Source organism: Narcine bancroftii, chromosome 8 (genome assembly GCF_036971445.1).
Source record: "Narcine bancroftii isolate sNarBan1 chromosome 8, sNarBan1.hap1, whole genome shotgun sequence".
Classification (NCBI taxonomy): Eukaryota; Metazoa; Chordata; class Chondrichthyes; order Torpediniformes; family Narcinidae; genus Narcine; species Narcine bancroftii.
The window spans coordinates 153,094,972-153,112,158 of NC_091476.1; the positions used below are offsets into that span (position 1 = coordinate 153,094,972).

The 17,187-nt window shown below is 39.4% G+C and overlaps 1 protein-coding gene across 5 annotated transcripts; it reads right to left on the reverse strand.

Moving 5' to 3' along the window:
- Window positions 1-6,765: 6,765 nt before the first annotated feature.
- Window positions 6,766-17,178, reverse strand: LOC138741901 (dnaJ homolog subfamily C member 5-like). Of its 5 annotated transcripts, none has more exons than XM_069896128.1 (6): window positions 17,118-17,178; window positions 13,243-13,348; window positions 12,981-13,097; window positions 10,884-11,097; window positions 9,857-9,986; window positions 6,766-7,674 (listed from the first exon to the last, which is right to left on the reverse strand). In XM_069896128.1, the coding sequence occupies exons 3-6, from the start codon at window positions 13,085-13,087 to the stop codon at window positions 7,577-7,579; spliced, it is 549 nt and encodes a 182-aa protein (XP_069752229.1). In that variant the 5' UTR covers window positions 13,088-13,097; window positions 13,243-13,348; window positions 17,118-17,178; the 3' UTR covers window positions 6,766-7,576. The 5 variants fall into 5 exon arrangements, with proteins under 5 accessions (XP_069752229.1, XP_069752230.1, XP_069752231.1 ...); XM_069896129.1 differs by lacking the exon at window positions 17,118-17,178 and adding an exon at window positions 17,089-17,109; XM_069896130.1 differs by lacking the exon at window positions 17,118-17,178 and adding an exon at window positions 15,808-15,957.
- Between the last annotated feature and the right edge of the window lie 9 nt (window positions 17,179-17,187).

Sequence of the window (17,187 nt, forward strand, 5' to 3'; positions counted from 1 at the left end):
ACTGATAAGAACAGAAAATAAAATAAGAGGGATAAAAATAAAAGAGAAGGAATATAAAATCAGTCTATTTGCAGATGACATCATAGTATACTTAACAGAACCAGAAATATCAATAAAAGAATTACATAAGAAATTGAAGGAATATGGAGAAGTATCAGGGTACAAGATCAACGCAAATAAAAGTGAAGCAATGCCAATGAATAATGCAGATTTCATAAAGTTTGCAAAGAGTAGGTCACGGACAAGTTGCTCTTGTGTCTTGGTGTGAGCTTGCAAGCGCCTCAGATTGAAGAGACTGCCATCTGTGCAGTACCGGATGTAAACAGCGTCTTCATTGTTGAGATCTTTCATGGCTTGTTTCAGCATCATGCTGAAGAATATAGTAAAGAGGGTTGGTGCGAGGATGCAGCCTTGCTTCATGCCATTGTTAATGGAGAAGGGTTCAGAGAGCTCATTGCTGTATCTGACCCAACCTTGTTGGTTTTCAAGCAGTTGGATAACCATGTTGAGGAACTTGGGGGGCATCCGAGGCGCTCTAGTATTTGCCAAAGCACTTTCCTGCTCACGGTGTCAAAGGCTTTGGTGAGGTCAACAAAGGTGATGTAGAGTCCTTTGTTTTGTTCTCTGCACTTTTCTTGGAGCTGTCTGAGGGCAAAGACCATGTCAGTAGTTCCTCTGTTTGCGCGAAAGCCACACTGTGATTCTGGGAGGACATTTTCGGCGACACTAGGTATTAGTCTATTAAGGAGAATCCTAGCGAAGATTTTGCCTGCAATGGAGAGCAGCGTGATTCCCCTGTAGTTTGAGCAGTCTGATTTCTCGCCTTTGTTTTTTGTACAGGGTGATGATGATGGCATCACGAAGGTCCTGAGGCAGCTTTCCTTGGTCCCAGCAGAGCATGGAAAAACTCATGCAGTTTGGTATGCAGAGCTTTGCCACCAGCCTTCCAGACCTCTGGGGGGGATTCCATCCATACCTGCTGCTTTGCCACTTTTCAGTTGTTCAATTGCCTTGAATGTCTCTTCCCGGGTAAGGACCTCATCCAGCTCTAGACTCAAAGGTTGTTGAGAGAGCTGGAGCAGGGCGGATTCTTGGACTGAGCGGTTGGCACTGAAAAGGGATTGGAAGTGTTCTGACCATCGATTGAGGATGGAGATCTTGTTGCTGAGGAGGACTTCGCCGTCTGAGCAAAGATCAGCGTGTACAGAGCTGTTGTCATACCCACGCTCCTGTTCGGCTCCGAATCATGGGTCCCCTACGGCTCCTAGAACGCTTCCATCAGTGCTGTCTCCGCTCCATCCTCAACATTCATTGGAATGACTTCATCACCAACATCGAAGTACTCGAGCTGGCAGAGTCCGCAAGCATCGAATCCATGCTGCTGAAGACCCAACTGCGCTGGGTGGGTCAAGTCTCCAGAATGGAGGACCATCACCTTCCCAAGATCGTGTTATATGGCGAATTCTCCACTGGCCACCGAGACAGAGATGCACCAAAGAAGAGGTACAAGGACTGCTTAAATAAATCTCTTGGTGCCTGCCACATTGACCACCGCCAGTGGGCTGATATCACCTCCAACCATGCATCTTGGCGCCTCACAGTTCAGCGGGCTGCAACCTCCTTTGAAGAGGACCGCAGAGCCCACCTCACTGACAAAAGGCAAAGGAGGAAAAACCCAACACCCAACCCCATCCAACCAATTTTCCCTTGTAACCGCTGCAACTGTGCCTGCCTGTCCCGCATCAGACTTGCCAGTCACCAACGAGCCTGCAGCAGACGTGGACATACTCCTCCATAAATCTTCGTCCGTGAATCCAAGCCAAAGAAATATCTTCCCAAGGATACAATACCTATTTCAATCGTTATCAAATCACCTAACAGAGAAATTCTTCAAGGAGCTAAAGAAAATAATAAGGAAATTCTTATGGAAAGTGGGAAAACCAAGGATAGCACTAGATAAATTAACAGAATGGTACAAACAAGGGGGCTTACAGCTACCAAACGTTAAGAATTATTATAGAGCAGCACAATTAAGATACCTATCAGATTTTTATCAAACAAGGGAAAAACCAGATTGGACCAGATTAAAGCTAGATAAAATAGGGGAGAAGGTACCTGAACATATACTATATAAGTGGGATGAAAAGCTGGTGCAACATAGGAATTCACCAGTACTGCACCATCTGCTCAACATTTGGAAGAAGATTCACATAGAAAGGAATAAAACAAATTATCAATGACCAAAATTAATATTGATGCAAAATCAACTAATCCCTTTCACAATAGATAACCTTTCCTTTAGAGAATGGGAGAGAAAAGGGATCAAAAGAATAGAAAATTGTTTTTTGGGAAATAAATTATTATCTTTTGAACAAATGAAGGACAAATATGGTATAACTCATGGTACAATATTTGCATACCACGAACTGAAAACCTTCTTGAAGGACAAATTGGGAAGCAGGCTGAGGTTGCCAGAAGGAAGCAATTTTGAATATGTGACAGACACAATGATAATTAAAAGATTTATAACAAACATGTACATCAAACTGCAAGAGAAAGAGAACGAGGAAACAAACTGTAAACCCAAACAAAAATGGGAACAAGATCTAAACATAAAGATAAAGAATGAAACATGGGAAAAGCTATGCTCCGGAACTATGAGAAATACAATAAACACGAGGTTACGCATGATACAATATAATTGGTTACACAGGCTATACACCATGCCCCAAAAGTTAAATAAATGGGACCCAACAGTATCAGACAGATGTTTTCGCTGTAAGAAGGAAACGGGAACAACAGTACATGTAATTTGGGCATGTGAGAAAGTGGAAAAGTTTTGCGAAGATCTAAACCAGATATTAAATAAAATCACAAAAAGCAACATACCAAAAAATCCAGAGATCTTTCTTCTAAGTAATATAAGAAGTAAAGAACTTGGACTCGATTTGGATGGAGCACAAAAAAGATTTATTATGATAGCCTTAGCTGTAGCAAAAAAATGTATTATGTAAACCTGGAAATTAGAAGATAGCCTGAGAATACAGCAATGGTACATAGAAATGAATAAATATATTCATTTGGAAAAAATAACATATAATTTAAGAAATAACATCACAGAATTCGAACAAATTTGGGAACCGTACATGGAACACAACAGAGAAGTCCTACCGCGGACCTCCACTGCCTAAAATGACAGAAGGAGAAGACGAAATGAACTGACCCAGTGTGTAAAAGAGAAGGACATGAATTTCTTGTTTATTTTCATTGTGTGATGACATTGTTTAATGGGTTTAATGTATCATATATGTTAAATGTTGAGTGAGTGGGGAGGGGGAGGTGAAGGAGGGAGGGAAGGGAGGGGGGAAAAAGGGGAGAAAATGACACTGTGTATATTCAAGAGGGAAATGTTTGTGTGTATTTTGGTCAGTATAGTTCATAGTGTGAAAATTAAAAATTAAAAAAAAAAGATAAAACTTCAAACCATATAAACATGGTCCCCCCCTCCACTGCCCTGGATGAAGACAGAAAAGACAATAAAAAAATATAAACCTACCTAACCTATTAAAAAAAAAGAAAACTGAAAAAAAATCTGATCATCTTATCTTGAGGGTTACATACATTTTGTAGCTTTTGACTCAAACCGTGAAATCAAAAAACAAAGGTAAGTCTATATCTCATCGGGAAGAGAGAGTGTATCTGTCCAGATTCCTACTTTCACTGGGTTATGGCACTGGTAGTCCTGGATTACCACCTTGGAAGTCCTTTTTAACTTTATGTCCTAACTCCCGAGGAATATTTTGCACAATATTGAACCCATGTATAAATGGCTAACTGGTCATTTATCTTTTTTTTTTGTGGACCCTTGGTGTTCACAAATTTATGGAATACTTTCCTGTATAATAAGAAACATTGATTTCTTTTACTCAGTGACTGCAAAATATAAACTCAAGATTTGTTCTAACCTTCTCCTGTGCTGATTAATAATAGGCTGACTGCTGAATCACCAAGTATCAAATTTATATAGGAAATACAGGCTGTTCGCACAGTTTTGTAAAGTTAAATGCCACTTTTATTCATTGAATCCATTTGGGTTTTCAAGGATTAGTAAAGACTCCAATATCAAAATTAGTGCAAATGCTTCCCTGGAAACACGTTGCACAGACTCTTCATTGTTGAATGAGCCCTTTTCTTACAAATGTATTCTCTTTAGGTTTCATATTTAAATGTTTTAAATATAAAAATGTGCAATGAAAACTTCACCAAATGTTACCCCAAATGTTACATCTAGAAAGTTTAATACGGAGTACATCTGCTTCAAGAGTGGAGAAAAGGAAAGCTGGCAAGAATTGTGTGATCAAGAATTAGACATCTTTTGGAGAAGCAAACTAAAGACATAAATATTGCAGAGATCCTCATATACATGAGAGTTGTAAATGACTATTTCCAGCCACTAGCACATAGCTCTGATTGATATGATGGGATTAAGAAGAGGTGTCTAAATTTAAGGAGGATGCCATTAAGTTAGAAAAGTTGTAGAAGATGAGGTAGATAATTCTAGAACTAGAGGGCACAGATTTAAGGTGAATCAGGAGGGATTTTATAATAACATGAGGGGTAATACTTTGGCTCAGAAGGTAGTCTGAATGTGGAATGAGCCAGAATGATTCATCGAGGCTGGAGATCTCTGCAGTTAGTGCCTTGTGATTCCAGTTTTATTTGATATGTTGGGGTTAAGAGGGGAAAGCGTGTTCATTTATGCATTGTTTATAACCCTTAGGGAACTGGGGAGGAACTTACCTGAGGTTTCATTTTCATGAAAGTGACTCCAGGCATCTTTTTATCAAGTTGATTCAGAATGAAGTCATGAGTTGAAGACTCTGTTCAGGCAGGTGATGTTAAATCTAAGTAACACTGGACTCTCAGAGTTGCTGTCTGTGGAAGAGTTAGTAAACTAAGGTCGAGTCTACAATCTCAGGTTGACCTTACAGATCCCAATGGAAGCATTGGCCAAAAAGAATGAGAACTCTCCTTGCTGCAATATTTTCCCACCAAAACAAGATTTTCCCTTTTGGTTAGTGTTGTATGGACAGTCATCTGACCCCTCTCAAGAGAAACAGGTTGGAAGGCTCCTTACCTGCCAATCAAGGTTAGATGCACTCATAGGTGAGGCTGACATGCATAGGTATCGTTGGCGCACTTGAGCTGCCCCCATTCCCCCCCCCCCCCCCCCACACACACTAGCTGGCTGCAGTATAAAGCCCACTGGAGCAAATCTCTTTCTTGTGGCCTTGAGATGTCCCTGAGCTCCACTCCAGGTTGCGAGCCATGGACAATGCTGGAGAATTCCCCTGCATGTAAATAAAGTCTATTGATTACTGCTAACACGGGTCCAGGACTTGTTATTTCTTGAACCCTGCAAACCTATTCTCACCATCATGTTGACTTTTTAGGTTTCTGCTCACCTGCTCTCCTCTTCCCCTTCTGGCTCTCCTCTCCCCTTCCCTCTCTATTCACCCAGCCATCATTCATCCCCTTGCTTGCTGCTGTCCCCTCCCTCCCTTCTCCACCTATTACCTCCTGCTTTTGCAGCCATGCCTCTCCCCACTCTTTTATTCAGATGCCTGCCAACATTTTCCCATACCTTAAAAAAGGGTTCAAGCCTGAAATGTCGGTTATGTATTTTTGGTATATTTGGTATATAAAGGACACTTTTTGACCTGCTGAGTTTCTCCAGCTTTGTGTGTTTATACTTCAACCACAGTGTCTACAGATTTTTATGTTTTATTTCCAAGGAAAGAAAGAATTCTGGTTCTAAAACATTATGTAATGCAACACAATACGGCAGTGGAGATGGACTTGGAGGGAAGGTAAAGAATTAACTGGATGTCTACCATCTTTCTTAATGTAAGTGGCACATTATGTTGGTCTCTCTGTGATTTCTTGATCTAAATGGCCAGTGTTCTCAGTGCACCTTCATAGCATCAGAAGTGTACACACCAACTACAGCAAATGTGGAAATGAATTCAATAAATATGACAGATTTGTTAAAAATATCCATCCAAAGTTTAATAAGAAAGGGAACCTGCTGCTTCTTCCTGGCTGAGCTACACATTATCAAAGTGAAACAGGAAAGTCTGCAGATGCTGTGATTGCAGTAAGAACACATAGAAATGCCGGAGGATCTCAATTAACACCTTTTGTTGGTCTGGATTCCTCTTCCCCCTTTACAGACTTTATTCTGATGCCATCCTGCTCTTTGTTTATTTCTTGAAGAAGAGATCAGACCTGAAATGTCAGTAATATATCATGACCAGCTGAGTTCTTGCAGCATTTCTGTGTGTTTTTAAACTACACATTATCATGGCTGGATGCTAGTATCATATTTTCAGGATGCTGCAAGGATGAAGTGGGGTAAGGGAGGGTACCCCCAGAGTTCAGAAGAGTTCAGGGAAAGGTTTCCTTCAAAGAAATCTCATTGAGAAAATAAATGCAACCTTTGAATCCCCACACTTTGGGAATGCTGCAAATGAAGGAAAAGCAGGTGAAGCCTCCCACCCACCCCCGTGTGTAGAGATTGAACAATATGGTGCAGCAGAGAGCAACACCCTGCAAATGGTGAGACAAATCAACAGAAGCAGTCTGGAAGGCAACCTGAGGCTAGTAAGTCAATTACAGACTTGATATCCATGAGCAAATGAATAAATACGTACGAGGTTATATGGAAGAATGTGCAAGATAACAGATCACAGTGAGGACAAGAAATGAGTTTGACTATGGGTTCTTTTAATGGTAATGTTTCAGGATTTATTGGATTTAGTAAAATTAGACTGTTCTGTGAGCACGTGACTAGATTTTTTCGAAACACAGAGATTGAAGATCTCACCCCAGATGGATTTTGTGTATTTTATTTCTGTTAATGGAGTTTTTTTTTTAACTGGAAGAGAGGTGCTAAGGAGAATAAAAATCCTGGCAGGAAATGAGCTGATGTTTCCTATATGCAAATTTTACTCTTCTTCCGATAACTCAGTTTTCAATTTACAGCACAGTTTTGTTTGAAGGTGTCTCATTGAATTTTTAATCCTACCCCTCAATCCAATTTAATTTAACCTTTGAGGACAAAGGATGCCTGGGTACTCAGTCAGCAAGTAAACCAAACTTTATCTTGTCATGTGCTCTATAGAAATCAGTGTTTCCTTAGTTATTAGAATAAGGAAAAGATCATGGCTAACCTGTAAAGAAAAGATTATTTTCAAAATGGCTTTGAACATGGAACTGGTAATATCAATAGCAATTTTGGAATTTGTAAACTGGAGGAAATGCGTGGTTTGGACATACTCTTCATTCCATTTTAGTTACATCTCAGAATGACTGTAGTCCATGGAGGAGAAGATTTAACATGGTCTGTGGATGTAATGAATTCAGGGACCAAATGGTCTTCTATGCTTCAAGCCCTTAAGATTTTTTTTATCAAGTACAAGATGATGGAGATTAGTGACTCATGTTGAAAGTTCTACTCAGTTTTTAAAGGGTTGCAGCAGCCTTAAATCTCCACTGAAAGCAAACATCTTATTTCTTATTTAACTGTGTTTTGGCTGTGATCAAATTCTTGGTTTAAGGAACTAGTTTCTCTGTTCATAGTATACGATTGAACCAGAATAGGGTTTGTATCATCTGAAACAGAAAATAAATGTTCAATGTAAAGACGTTAAAACAATGCCTTATACTAAGTAAGAATTCAGACATGGTTCAAAGCACTTGGATCTTTGATGCAAAAGACTCCAGTCAAAGTCTAGAACCTTATAAACATTGGTTTCACTTAAACTCCCTTATACTTACAATTTTTATTCTTGTTTTCAAATCATTCTGTGGTCTTTTTACCTGTTTACCTATTCAACCTAATCCTTCTAAAATACTTATATTTCTGGGTTCCTGAGCATTCCTAATTGTAATTATCCCACCATCAAATGTTTCCTTCAGTTAACAAGACCCTGAGCTCTGGAATTCACTCCCTAAACTGTTCCATCTTAGACCCCAAAGCCATGGTTCATCTTGTCTGTGGCTGTGAGCTCTGGAATTCACTCCCTAAACTGATCCATCTTCGACCCCAAAGCCATGGTTCATCTTGTCTGTGGCTGTGATGGGTCCCACTTTACATACATGAATTAAAATGCAGCTAATACTGTTGGAGAGCTATAGTAGTGGATTTGCCTTTTGTCAGATAAGACCTTGAGTTTCCTTCAAGTAGATAGTAAATTCCATACAATAAATATTTCAAAGAAGAATAGGGAGTTATTAGCCTGTCATTTGCTAGTACATGTTGACTACCCCTTATCCGAAAATCTGAAATCCGAAATACTCCAAAACCCGAAATATTTTGAGTACTGGCATGACGCCACAAGTAGAAAGTTCCCCACTTGACCTCACTTGCCCACGTGGGGCTCTGATGCTCTGTGGGTGCCAGTTTGTTACCAACCATCATCACCACCAGCCCCAATGCATCATTCACTGGGATAACTCTGGACGAAACATTTTTAAAAAGCCGTCCAGCAGAATTTCTAATATTTGGTGGTGCATTTATCTTCTTCTGTAAGCAGAGATCAAGCTTTTTTTTTGGGAAGTACAAAACATTATTTTCATGTGAAATCTGAAATTCATCTCCTCCTAAAATCCCATGTTTGAATGTAACATGACCAGCAACATGATTGTCTTGAAAAAAATAGAGTGTATTGTAACTTTTTGGTCAAAACACAGCATCATAGGTGGGGTCTGAAAGCCTGCTGTTGTTTGTTGTTGATGCTTAATAGCTGATTCAGGTATTCTGCTGATGTGACTTTGTTGCTTAGTTACCCTAAGCGCATTATTCCAAAATCTGAAAAGGCTCTGATAACTCAGTGATAGCTCCAGGGTTGCGAGTTTGTTCCTTGCTGGGGCCTCATTTCTGTGAGGGGCTTTTGACAAAGTGGAGACTCTCTGTCTGCCTCATGGTAGACAAAGATAAAGAATTTCATGTATGTAACATTCTAAATGTAGCATTACATGACAATAATGGAACCTTTACCTTTACTTCTGGCCCCATGAATTTCAGATAAGGGGTACTCAACCTGTACCAGTCCTTTAATCAACAAATAATAAGAAGCTTTCCCAGCCTTCTAAGTGGAGATTCATCATCCCATCCTCTGACTGAAAACATTTCACTTAAACAGCTTACTTCCTATTTGAGACCCCCTGTATCTAAACTCCTTACAGGAAATACTCACTCCACATCTAATCTGTCAAATCCTCCAGGAATTTTGTACTTTTTCAAGAGGTTACTTCTCATTCTTCTTGACTCAAGAAATTAGACAGCTATCTCACTCAATTTTACGCCATCTCGGGAAACATTCTGGTGAATTTATCCTGGATTCCCTTGCTAGAAACAAATACAGTAGAAATCCAAAAATCTGGATCCCAGAAATCCGGACCACCTGAGAATCCATACTTTTTGAAAACTCTCAAACTTTTAAAATTTAGCCGGCTTTTGTGCGCAAGCGTGCACAGTGGTAACAAGCAACCGCGCGGAAATGAACGAATAACTATTTATTTGGGGTTTTTTTGTACGTTATATTTTATATGAAAAAATGTTTTGTTAATAAACTATCAAAATGTACCTGTTCATCTCTTCTTTATCCCTCCTTAAATTTGCCCAATAATCCAGAAAATCGGAAAATCTGGACCGACCCAAGCAGTCCAGATTTTTTGACTTCTACTGTATCCTTTTCATATCCTTGTCAAAATTCTACACAAAATTCCAGTGGTCATTTTGAATAAGCTGTAAGGTTAATCTGTGCACATCACGATCAACAACGTTCCTCACCTGTGTACATGGGATTGTCCTCTTGAAAACTGGTGGTTCTACTGTTCTTTGGCAAACATTTCCCACAGCAGTAACAGCAACACAGGCAACAACAAAAGCATGTGATGATCGTACAGAAGTAGGTCATGAGCTATAAGACAATGTGCAGTTACAGAGTTGTACACGGTCGATCCAAGGCTTTGTCCCAGTAGTCAGGCAACAGATCGCATGCAGTAAAACTCCTGTTCTTCAAGCAACCCACAACCTCAAACAACCAGCAAAAGGTGGAGGAATAATACATAGGTAAAAAATACAGGTTTAAAATTGGCGCACTAATCATGCACCGTGCAATCTCAAGCAACCAATTGGTGCTGGATGCTAGGGGTTTTTCTGTAGTTGCCTACATTTGACTTGTAAATCTACAATGTGCTAAGTACTGGAAGCCACTGCTCTAGGTGTCTTTTTATAGCAGACTTAATGTTAACAGTATTTAATGGCTTATTCAAGATTCTTTTATTGTCATGTAATAAACTAGATGTAGCCATAATTGGCCGGTGCCCCTTACAATCAGAACAAGAGAAGCAAAAGAGAGTCCCTTACCTATTGCAGGTGGCCTGGAGGATGGAAACTGCCTAACAAATCAACTGGTCGAGGCAAGGACAGGCATGAATGAAACTGTGATGTTGCGACAGGCTCACTAGTTAAACTTTGTCATGGACAATGACTGTTAGACTGGGATGCTGGGGTGGGGGTGGGGGGGGGGGCAGCCCATTGTCAGCCTTTAATCTTTTCAGGAAGGGTGGAAAATGGGAATGGATTGAAGCCTGACTCATCCTCGCTATCACACCCCCTCCTTACGGCAACACTAAAGAGGAAACAAATGGCTATTTGATTTACTGCGAAGAACCATTTAGATGGCATGGGATGGTGGGTGCCATGAGACGTGCTATCTCAAACAACCAATGATAGGAGTTTTATGGTCAGAGTGGAAGAAGCCTAATCAGTAGAATTAGCAGCACTGGGCACAAGGACCAACACTACAGCTTACCTTCACACAGCAGTTGCTCCGTGAGGCCATGAATTTCTCCCCATCGTCCCCTAGCATGGAGGCCAAGTGCAGACCAGCTGAACCATATGAGTCATAAATATTCTTCTTCTTTTGATCAGAGAGTACGCTGTGGGCTCTGTTTATCTCCTTGAATATCTCAACAGCTGTGGGGTCATCTGGATTTTTATCTGGATGGTACCTCAGTGCCAGCTTTCTGAAATCCAATCAGACTAATCGCTAGCAACCAAAATAATGCTTTGACAAAAGCACAAATGCTCATGGTAAAACTGTTCCAATTCTATCAGACAATATTTCACCCTCCACCCTCCCTAAATCTGAGCCATCCAAAACTCGGCTTTGTGTTCTAACTGTATAAAGCCCATTGGTTGAAGTTAATGCATCACATTACACCCAGTACTGTGACAAAGGTTCTTCTATAAAGGTTATGTCTAACATTCATACAGCCATGCAAAGAGTACAATTTACAGAGTATGGAGTTACAAGTGAAAAGAATGATCAATTAGTACCAAGAAGGATGATAACCCTGCTGTGAGGTTCATTCAGGAGCCTGGTGACTGCAGGGAAGAAACTGTCTTTAAGCCTGTTGATGCACATTTTCACATTCTTGTGCCTTCTCAGAAAATATAGGTGTTTGTACACAGTCGCGTTAAATTCTGTACATTGATCTATTTTCGTTCTCAAAGACCTTGATTTAGAAATTCTACATCTTTCTCTTCAAGTCCCTCATGTCCTTGTCACTATGTCCTTGTCATTTTTAACGTTCTTAAAATTCTCCCTACCAATGTCAGCTGTTCACACATTGTTTACATTATTGTACTTTCACCTCACTGATGTCTGACTGCTTAAGCTTTGGAATTCCCTCCCTCTATCTCATTGCCTCTCTGCTTTTCTCATCCTCTTTTTTAGGAGCGTCCCTTTTATGTAGCTGACAGTCTTTGAATAGAAACATATCCAAAAGAAGCATACAAATTTAAATTGTTTTCAGTTATCTCCGTGATAGGTGCTGTTGATATAGCACTAAGTCACACAGTCATGACAAGTTTTCTAGCTTGATGTTTGGTCGCTATTGATCTACAGTGAAAACTTTATTATCTGCCACATCCTAGACTTGACAGGTAGTAGTTAATTGAATATATCAGGTAATTAAGAGTTAGCCCAGACTTTCCTTCAATATTGCTACTCATTCAGCCAGACCCCTTCTTTGTTTAGGCTGCTCCCTTTTCACAGTCCCTCCTTTGGCCTTGCATGCTTGCTTGCTGCGACCTCTCCATCCCACAGTGCAGCCCCCACACTTTGGAACCCTCTCTCACTCAGAATGGCTGATCCCTCGGCTTGGTCCCTCTGGTATTCGACCGCTCCCTTAGTGAGGAGCCTCTGTCAGCCAATCCCTTTCTCTGTAAAGTCAGTTGCCGGACCACCTTGGATTTCAATGCATTCGCTGTAGCCGGTTTTACAATTTGTCCATCAGGAGAGCCTTCATTTTCCAGATGAAGTGCAGCTAACATCAATTAAATCAGTTGAGGTAAGTAAAACACAAAAGTCTGCAGACACGGTGGTTGAAGTAAAAACACAATTCTGGAGAAATACAGCAGGTCACACCAGTGTATCTTATATACAGATCCAATGTTGCAGGTTTGAGCCCTTTATCATACCTTAATGAAGAGCCCAAGCCTGAAACAAGGTAATGTATCTTTTCATACTTTGCTGAAGGGCTCAAGCCCAAATCATAAATTGTTCAAGTGGTACTGATGATGTAATAAATAATAAACTATTTTATCAGCTGAAAGAGTCCAGAACAAGGAGATAAAATTTTAACTTAGAATACTACCTGGCCATTGTCGGAGAGTACTTTTTCATAAAGATGGTGGTTTGCATTTGGAAAGCTCCCACCCAAAATTTTGAGGCTCAAATTTATTGAACACTTGAAAAGTGAGGTTGGTCGATTTGCTTGAGATAAAAAGCTAAAAGTACCAAGGATAATGTGGCAAGATTGGAAAAAAAAGAGGAAAGATACAGAACCAACATGATCAAATGTAACAGTGGAACAAAATCAAATTAAATTCTTTATAGTCATACCTATATGCTGCTTTGACCTCTTCCGGTGAAGATTTCTTTGGCAGGTGTAGAGTTCTATAAAGAGTTTCACCTCGTGTTGAATTAGATCGCTCCAATCTGTTGGTCATTGTTGGCTTCCTTTAGAAAGTGAAGATAACATAATGGAGGATAGATTAAGCTTGTAGGCACGTACCTCTTGAGTTAAGAAGAATAAGAGGTAAGCTCATGAATATGTTCAGAATTCTTATGAGGTTTAATGGAATAGAGAGAAGGGTTGAAGGACCTGTTTCTGTGCTGTAATGTTCTGTGGTTCTACAGATATGTTGATGTTTCCCCTGGCTGGAGTGTCCTCAGTCAAGGATCAGTTTCAGACGAGGGTGTTGAATATTCTGGATAGAGATGAGAAAAATTGCTTTACCTGGTGTGTGTCAAATTTTTGGAATTCTCTACCCAAGAGAAGTGTGGAAGTTTAGTAGATATTTTTCAAACATTATCAATGATTCTTAAGGTCTGATTAGAATCTTGCCCTTTAATTGCTCTATTCAGTCTATCTCAAGAAGATGAAGTTTTATTGAATTGAATTTTATTAAGTCGAATTATATCTTTTACTTCTTTAATAGCCAGACGTGCAATTCTGATTAAATGGAAAGATATTACTCCATTTTCACACACACAAACAATGGCTAAATTATACCATGTCTTATCTAAATTTAAAAAAAATTAGATATGCTATTAAAGATTCAAAAATTAACTTTCAAAAAAGGTGGGACCCATAATCTAAAGAGTTAGGGTCGTCAAAGTGCCTTGGTTCTGTCGAGTTCCAGGTTGATGTCACTTGATTTCCACATCTCATTTCCTAACCATGCTTAGTGGTCAGGATTTTGAGCTGGGGGGGGGGTCCTTTTTTTCTCCATTCATTGGTTGGTTTGGGTTCCTTTTCCTTTTTAAAGTGAATGATATAACAGTTAATGCCTTTGCTCAACTTTTGATTAAAAAAATTTTTACAAAATTAAGAGAAGGAAAGATCTTGTAAATCTTTTCCTTTATTTTTCAAAAAAAATTATAATTCATTCAAAAATAATTTTTAACTTAATTTTTTCTTTCCTTCTTTTGAGTTTTTTTTTGTTTGATGTTATATTTTAACCATGTCTGCCTGTCCGGCATCGGACTTGTCAGCCACAAACGAGCCTGCAGCTGACGTGGACATTTTACCCCTCCATAAATCTTCATCCGCGAAGCCAAGCCAAAGAATTATCAATATGAATTATGTTCATATTTGAAATATTTTTTCTTTATTTTTAAGTATATTGCACGTTGTATAATTGTTTCATTTAATTGTTTATATATTAAATAGTACCAAATCAAATATTTTAATAAGAAAAAGAAAGGAAGTTTAGTCACTGAATATATTCAAAACACATTAATATATCTTTAAATGTTAAAGAAATCAAAAGACAAGAGGTTGTGCAGGAATGTGGCACTGAGCTAAAAGATCAGGCATGGTCTTATTATGTGGCTGAGCAGAAAAAGGGGTCTTATGGCCTCTTCCTGTATCCTTTTCTTGTGTGCACTCCAATATCTGCCCTGCTGCCAGCATCAACTGAAAAACAGATTGCCACTGCACTTGTATGTGTGCAAATTAGCTGCTGCTTTTACTGCAAGAGTGAGTGTTGATGAAAAATAATTATTTGGCCATAAAGACAATGGAATGGTCTGTAGTTGTGAAAGAGATTATTTTTTATTTCACTATCAGACTCGTTTTCTGATCCAGCACTTTGCAGATAAATCTCACTGAGATTTATGTTGGGCACATTCTGATGATGAATAAGGATGAAACAGCCTACTGACTTTGAGCTGAGCAGGGAAATAAAGTGACCTCAGTGTCCCTCCCCTCAATGGCCATGATGATGCTCAGTCCCAGGCTCTCATAGGAAGAATGGTCAGATGTGAAGAAGGGATAAGGTGGAAGAGAGCACAAAAAACCTAATCAGTTCCTGGATCAGTGAAAATAAGGTTCGAGATTATTGATGAGAAACTAAATGGAGCAAAATGCAAAGTGCCCAGTCTTGGCCACACCATTGTGGTAATCAATTTGTGCAAAGTTCATTCAAATTATTTTTTTTAAAAACTTTATTTATTCATTCAAAATACAGATAATAAGTAATATATATATATAACAATAAACAAAGCATGAATGTTATATTTTATATATATATATAAAAAAGAAAGAAAAAAAAGAAACCCCCCCACCCCCCCCTTCTCTTTCAGCCAACATGCAAATGGTTGTTATCATTTGACATTGTCCAATGTATGGCTGGTTAGTCCTGATATTGATTGTATATGGTCAGAAATGTCCAACTATTGTCCTCTGTTGTTATTGTTCATTTTTAAACTAAAATGGTCCTTCTGTGTCTCGTGCTGTAAAATGTCAGTTCCTGCTGTTCTTTTCCCACTCCCTTTACCTTTCCATCTTCCCCAACCATATTTCCACTCTCATGTCTGTTCTCTCGTCATTTTTCCTTGAAAGCTCTTCCTTCATCCATTGTCCTTCATCCTATTCTACACTCTCTCCCCCCCCCCCCCCCAGGGCTTCACCTGAGTCCTCTTCCCACACACCTGCTTTTTAAGTACCCCTCTCTCCACCCTCTACCACCCTGCTGCTCTCACTCCATCCATCTCCCATCAGCTTTAAATTTGGATGATTCAACTTTGCGCATCACTTTGCTTTTGGGAGCTATCACGGCTATAAACCAAACAACAGTTTATCCCCGAGGCACCTAAGCAGCAGAAGAGTTTAATTGAAAGCTTTCCATAGACTTGTGTTAAACATTCAATCAGCTTTTCTTACCTGAAATTTTGCTTTGGTCGAGAGGGTGAAGACAATTACTCCACTAATCTGACTAGAACTGGTTTAAAAGTCTTGTGCAGACATTGAATTCTGCTACCCAAGATTTGTTCGGTACATGCAGGAAGTCTTGTGATCAGAGCTCAATAGAAAGCAAAATTGTTTTCCTGATTAAATAGCTTAAGACACACCCTCCTGACTGGGTGATAGGATGGAAACCAATATAGTCTTTTGTCCATTGAGAAAAGGCACTCCAAGTATACTTCACAATTTTACTGCTCATAGCTACACTTGAGATAGAAGCAAGACTTAATTCCTGACCTGTCTGGTTAATTGATCATCAATAGAGCATGTAACTAATCCTGGTATTCTGATCTCTATCAGAATCAGAATTTATTGTCATAAATGTCATAAAATTCATTGTTTTGCAGCAGCAAACATCACCTTACAAAATAAGACAAAATAGTGCACAGGAAAAGAAAAAGACTAAGTAAGACCATGTCTGTGTTGCATTGTGCATTCAGAAATCTGATGGCAGAGGGGAAGAAGCTGTCCTTGTGTCATTGAGTGCTCGACTTCAGGCTCCCGTGCCTTTCTCCCGATGATAGCAGAGTGAAGAGGGCGTGGTCTGGGCCCTTGAGGATAGAGGCTGCTTTGAAGACAGCACTTCTTGTAGGTGTCCTCGATGGAGTGAAGACTGGTGCCCATGATGTTGCTGGCTGAGTTAACAACCCTCTGGAGTTTTTTCTTGTCCTGAGCATCGGCACCTTTGCACCAATGATGCAACCAGCCAGAATCAGAATTTATTGTCATGAACAAGTCATGAAATTCGGTGTTTCGTGGCAGCATCATAGATGAAACATTCATATTATAATCATCTTACAACATTACTATAATTTTAAAAAAATTAATGCACAAAAAGTAAGGCAGTGGTTTTGATTCATTGATTATTCCAGAATCTGATGGCAGCAGGGAAAAAGCTGTCCTTGTGCCATTGAGTGCTCGTCTTTAGGCTCCTGTACCATTTTCCTGAAGGTACAGTGGGAAATTGGGAACAAGGTTTACAGTGTCATGCTCTTTGTGGCTGAGCAGCTAATTTCCCATTTGGACTCCCACTAGATAACTAGGGCTTAGTTCAAACAATTAAAGCTTTACGTCAGTAGATATTGAGTTAGAAAAAGAGTTACAGTATATGTATAGAGATAATTAAATCCTGAATTATGTAAGAAGAAGGTAAGATTGTTTCATGAGATCTTACTCAGAATTAAACAGTCTAAACTTAACTGGTCAAAAATGCAGGCAATGAATCTTACATGAAACTCAGGGTTACATTTGAACACTTACAAATCTTTACCTCTGAAATAAAATCAGAAGATTCTATCA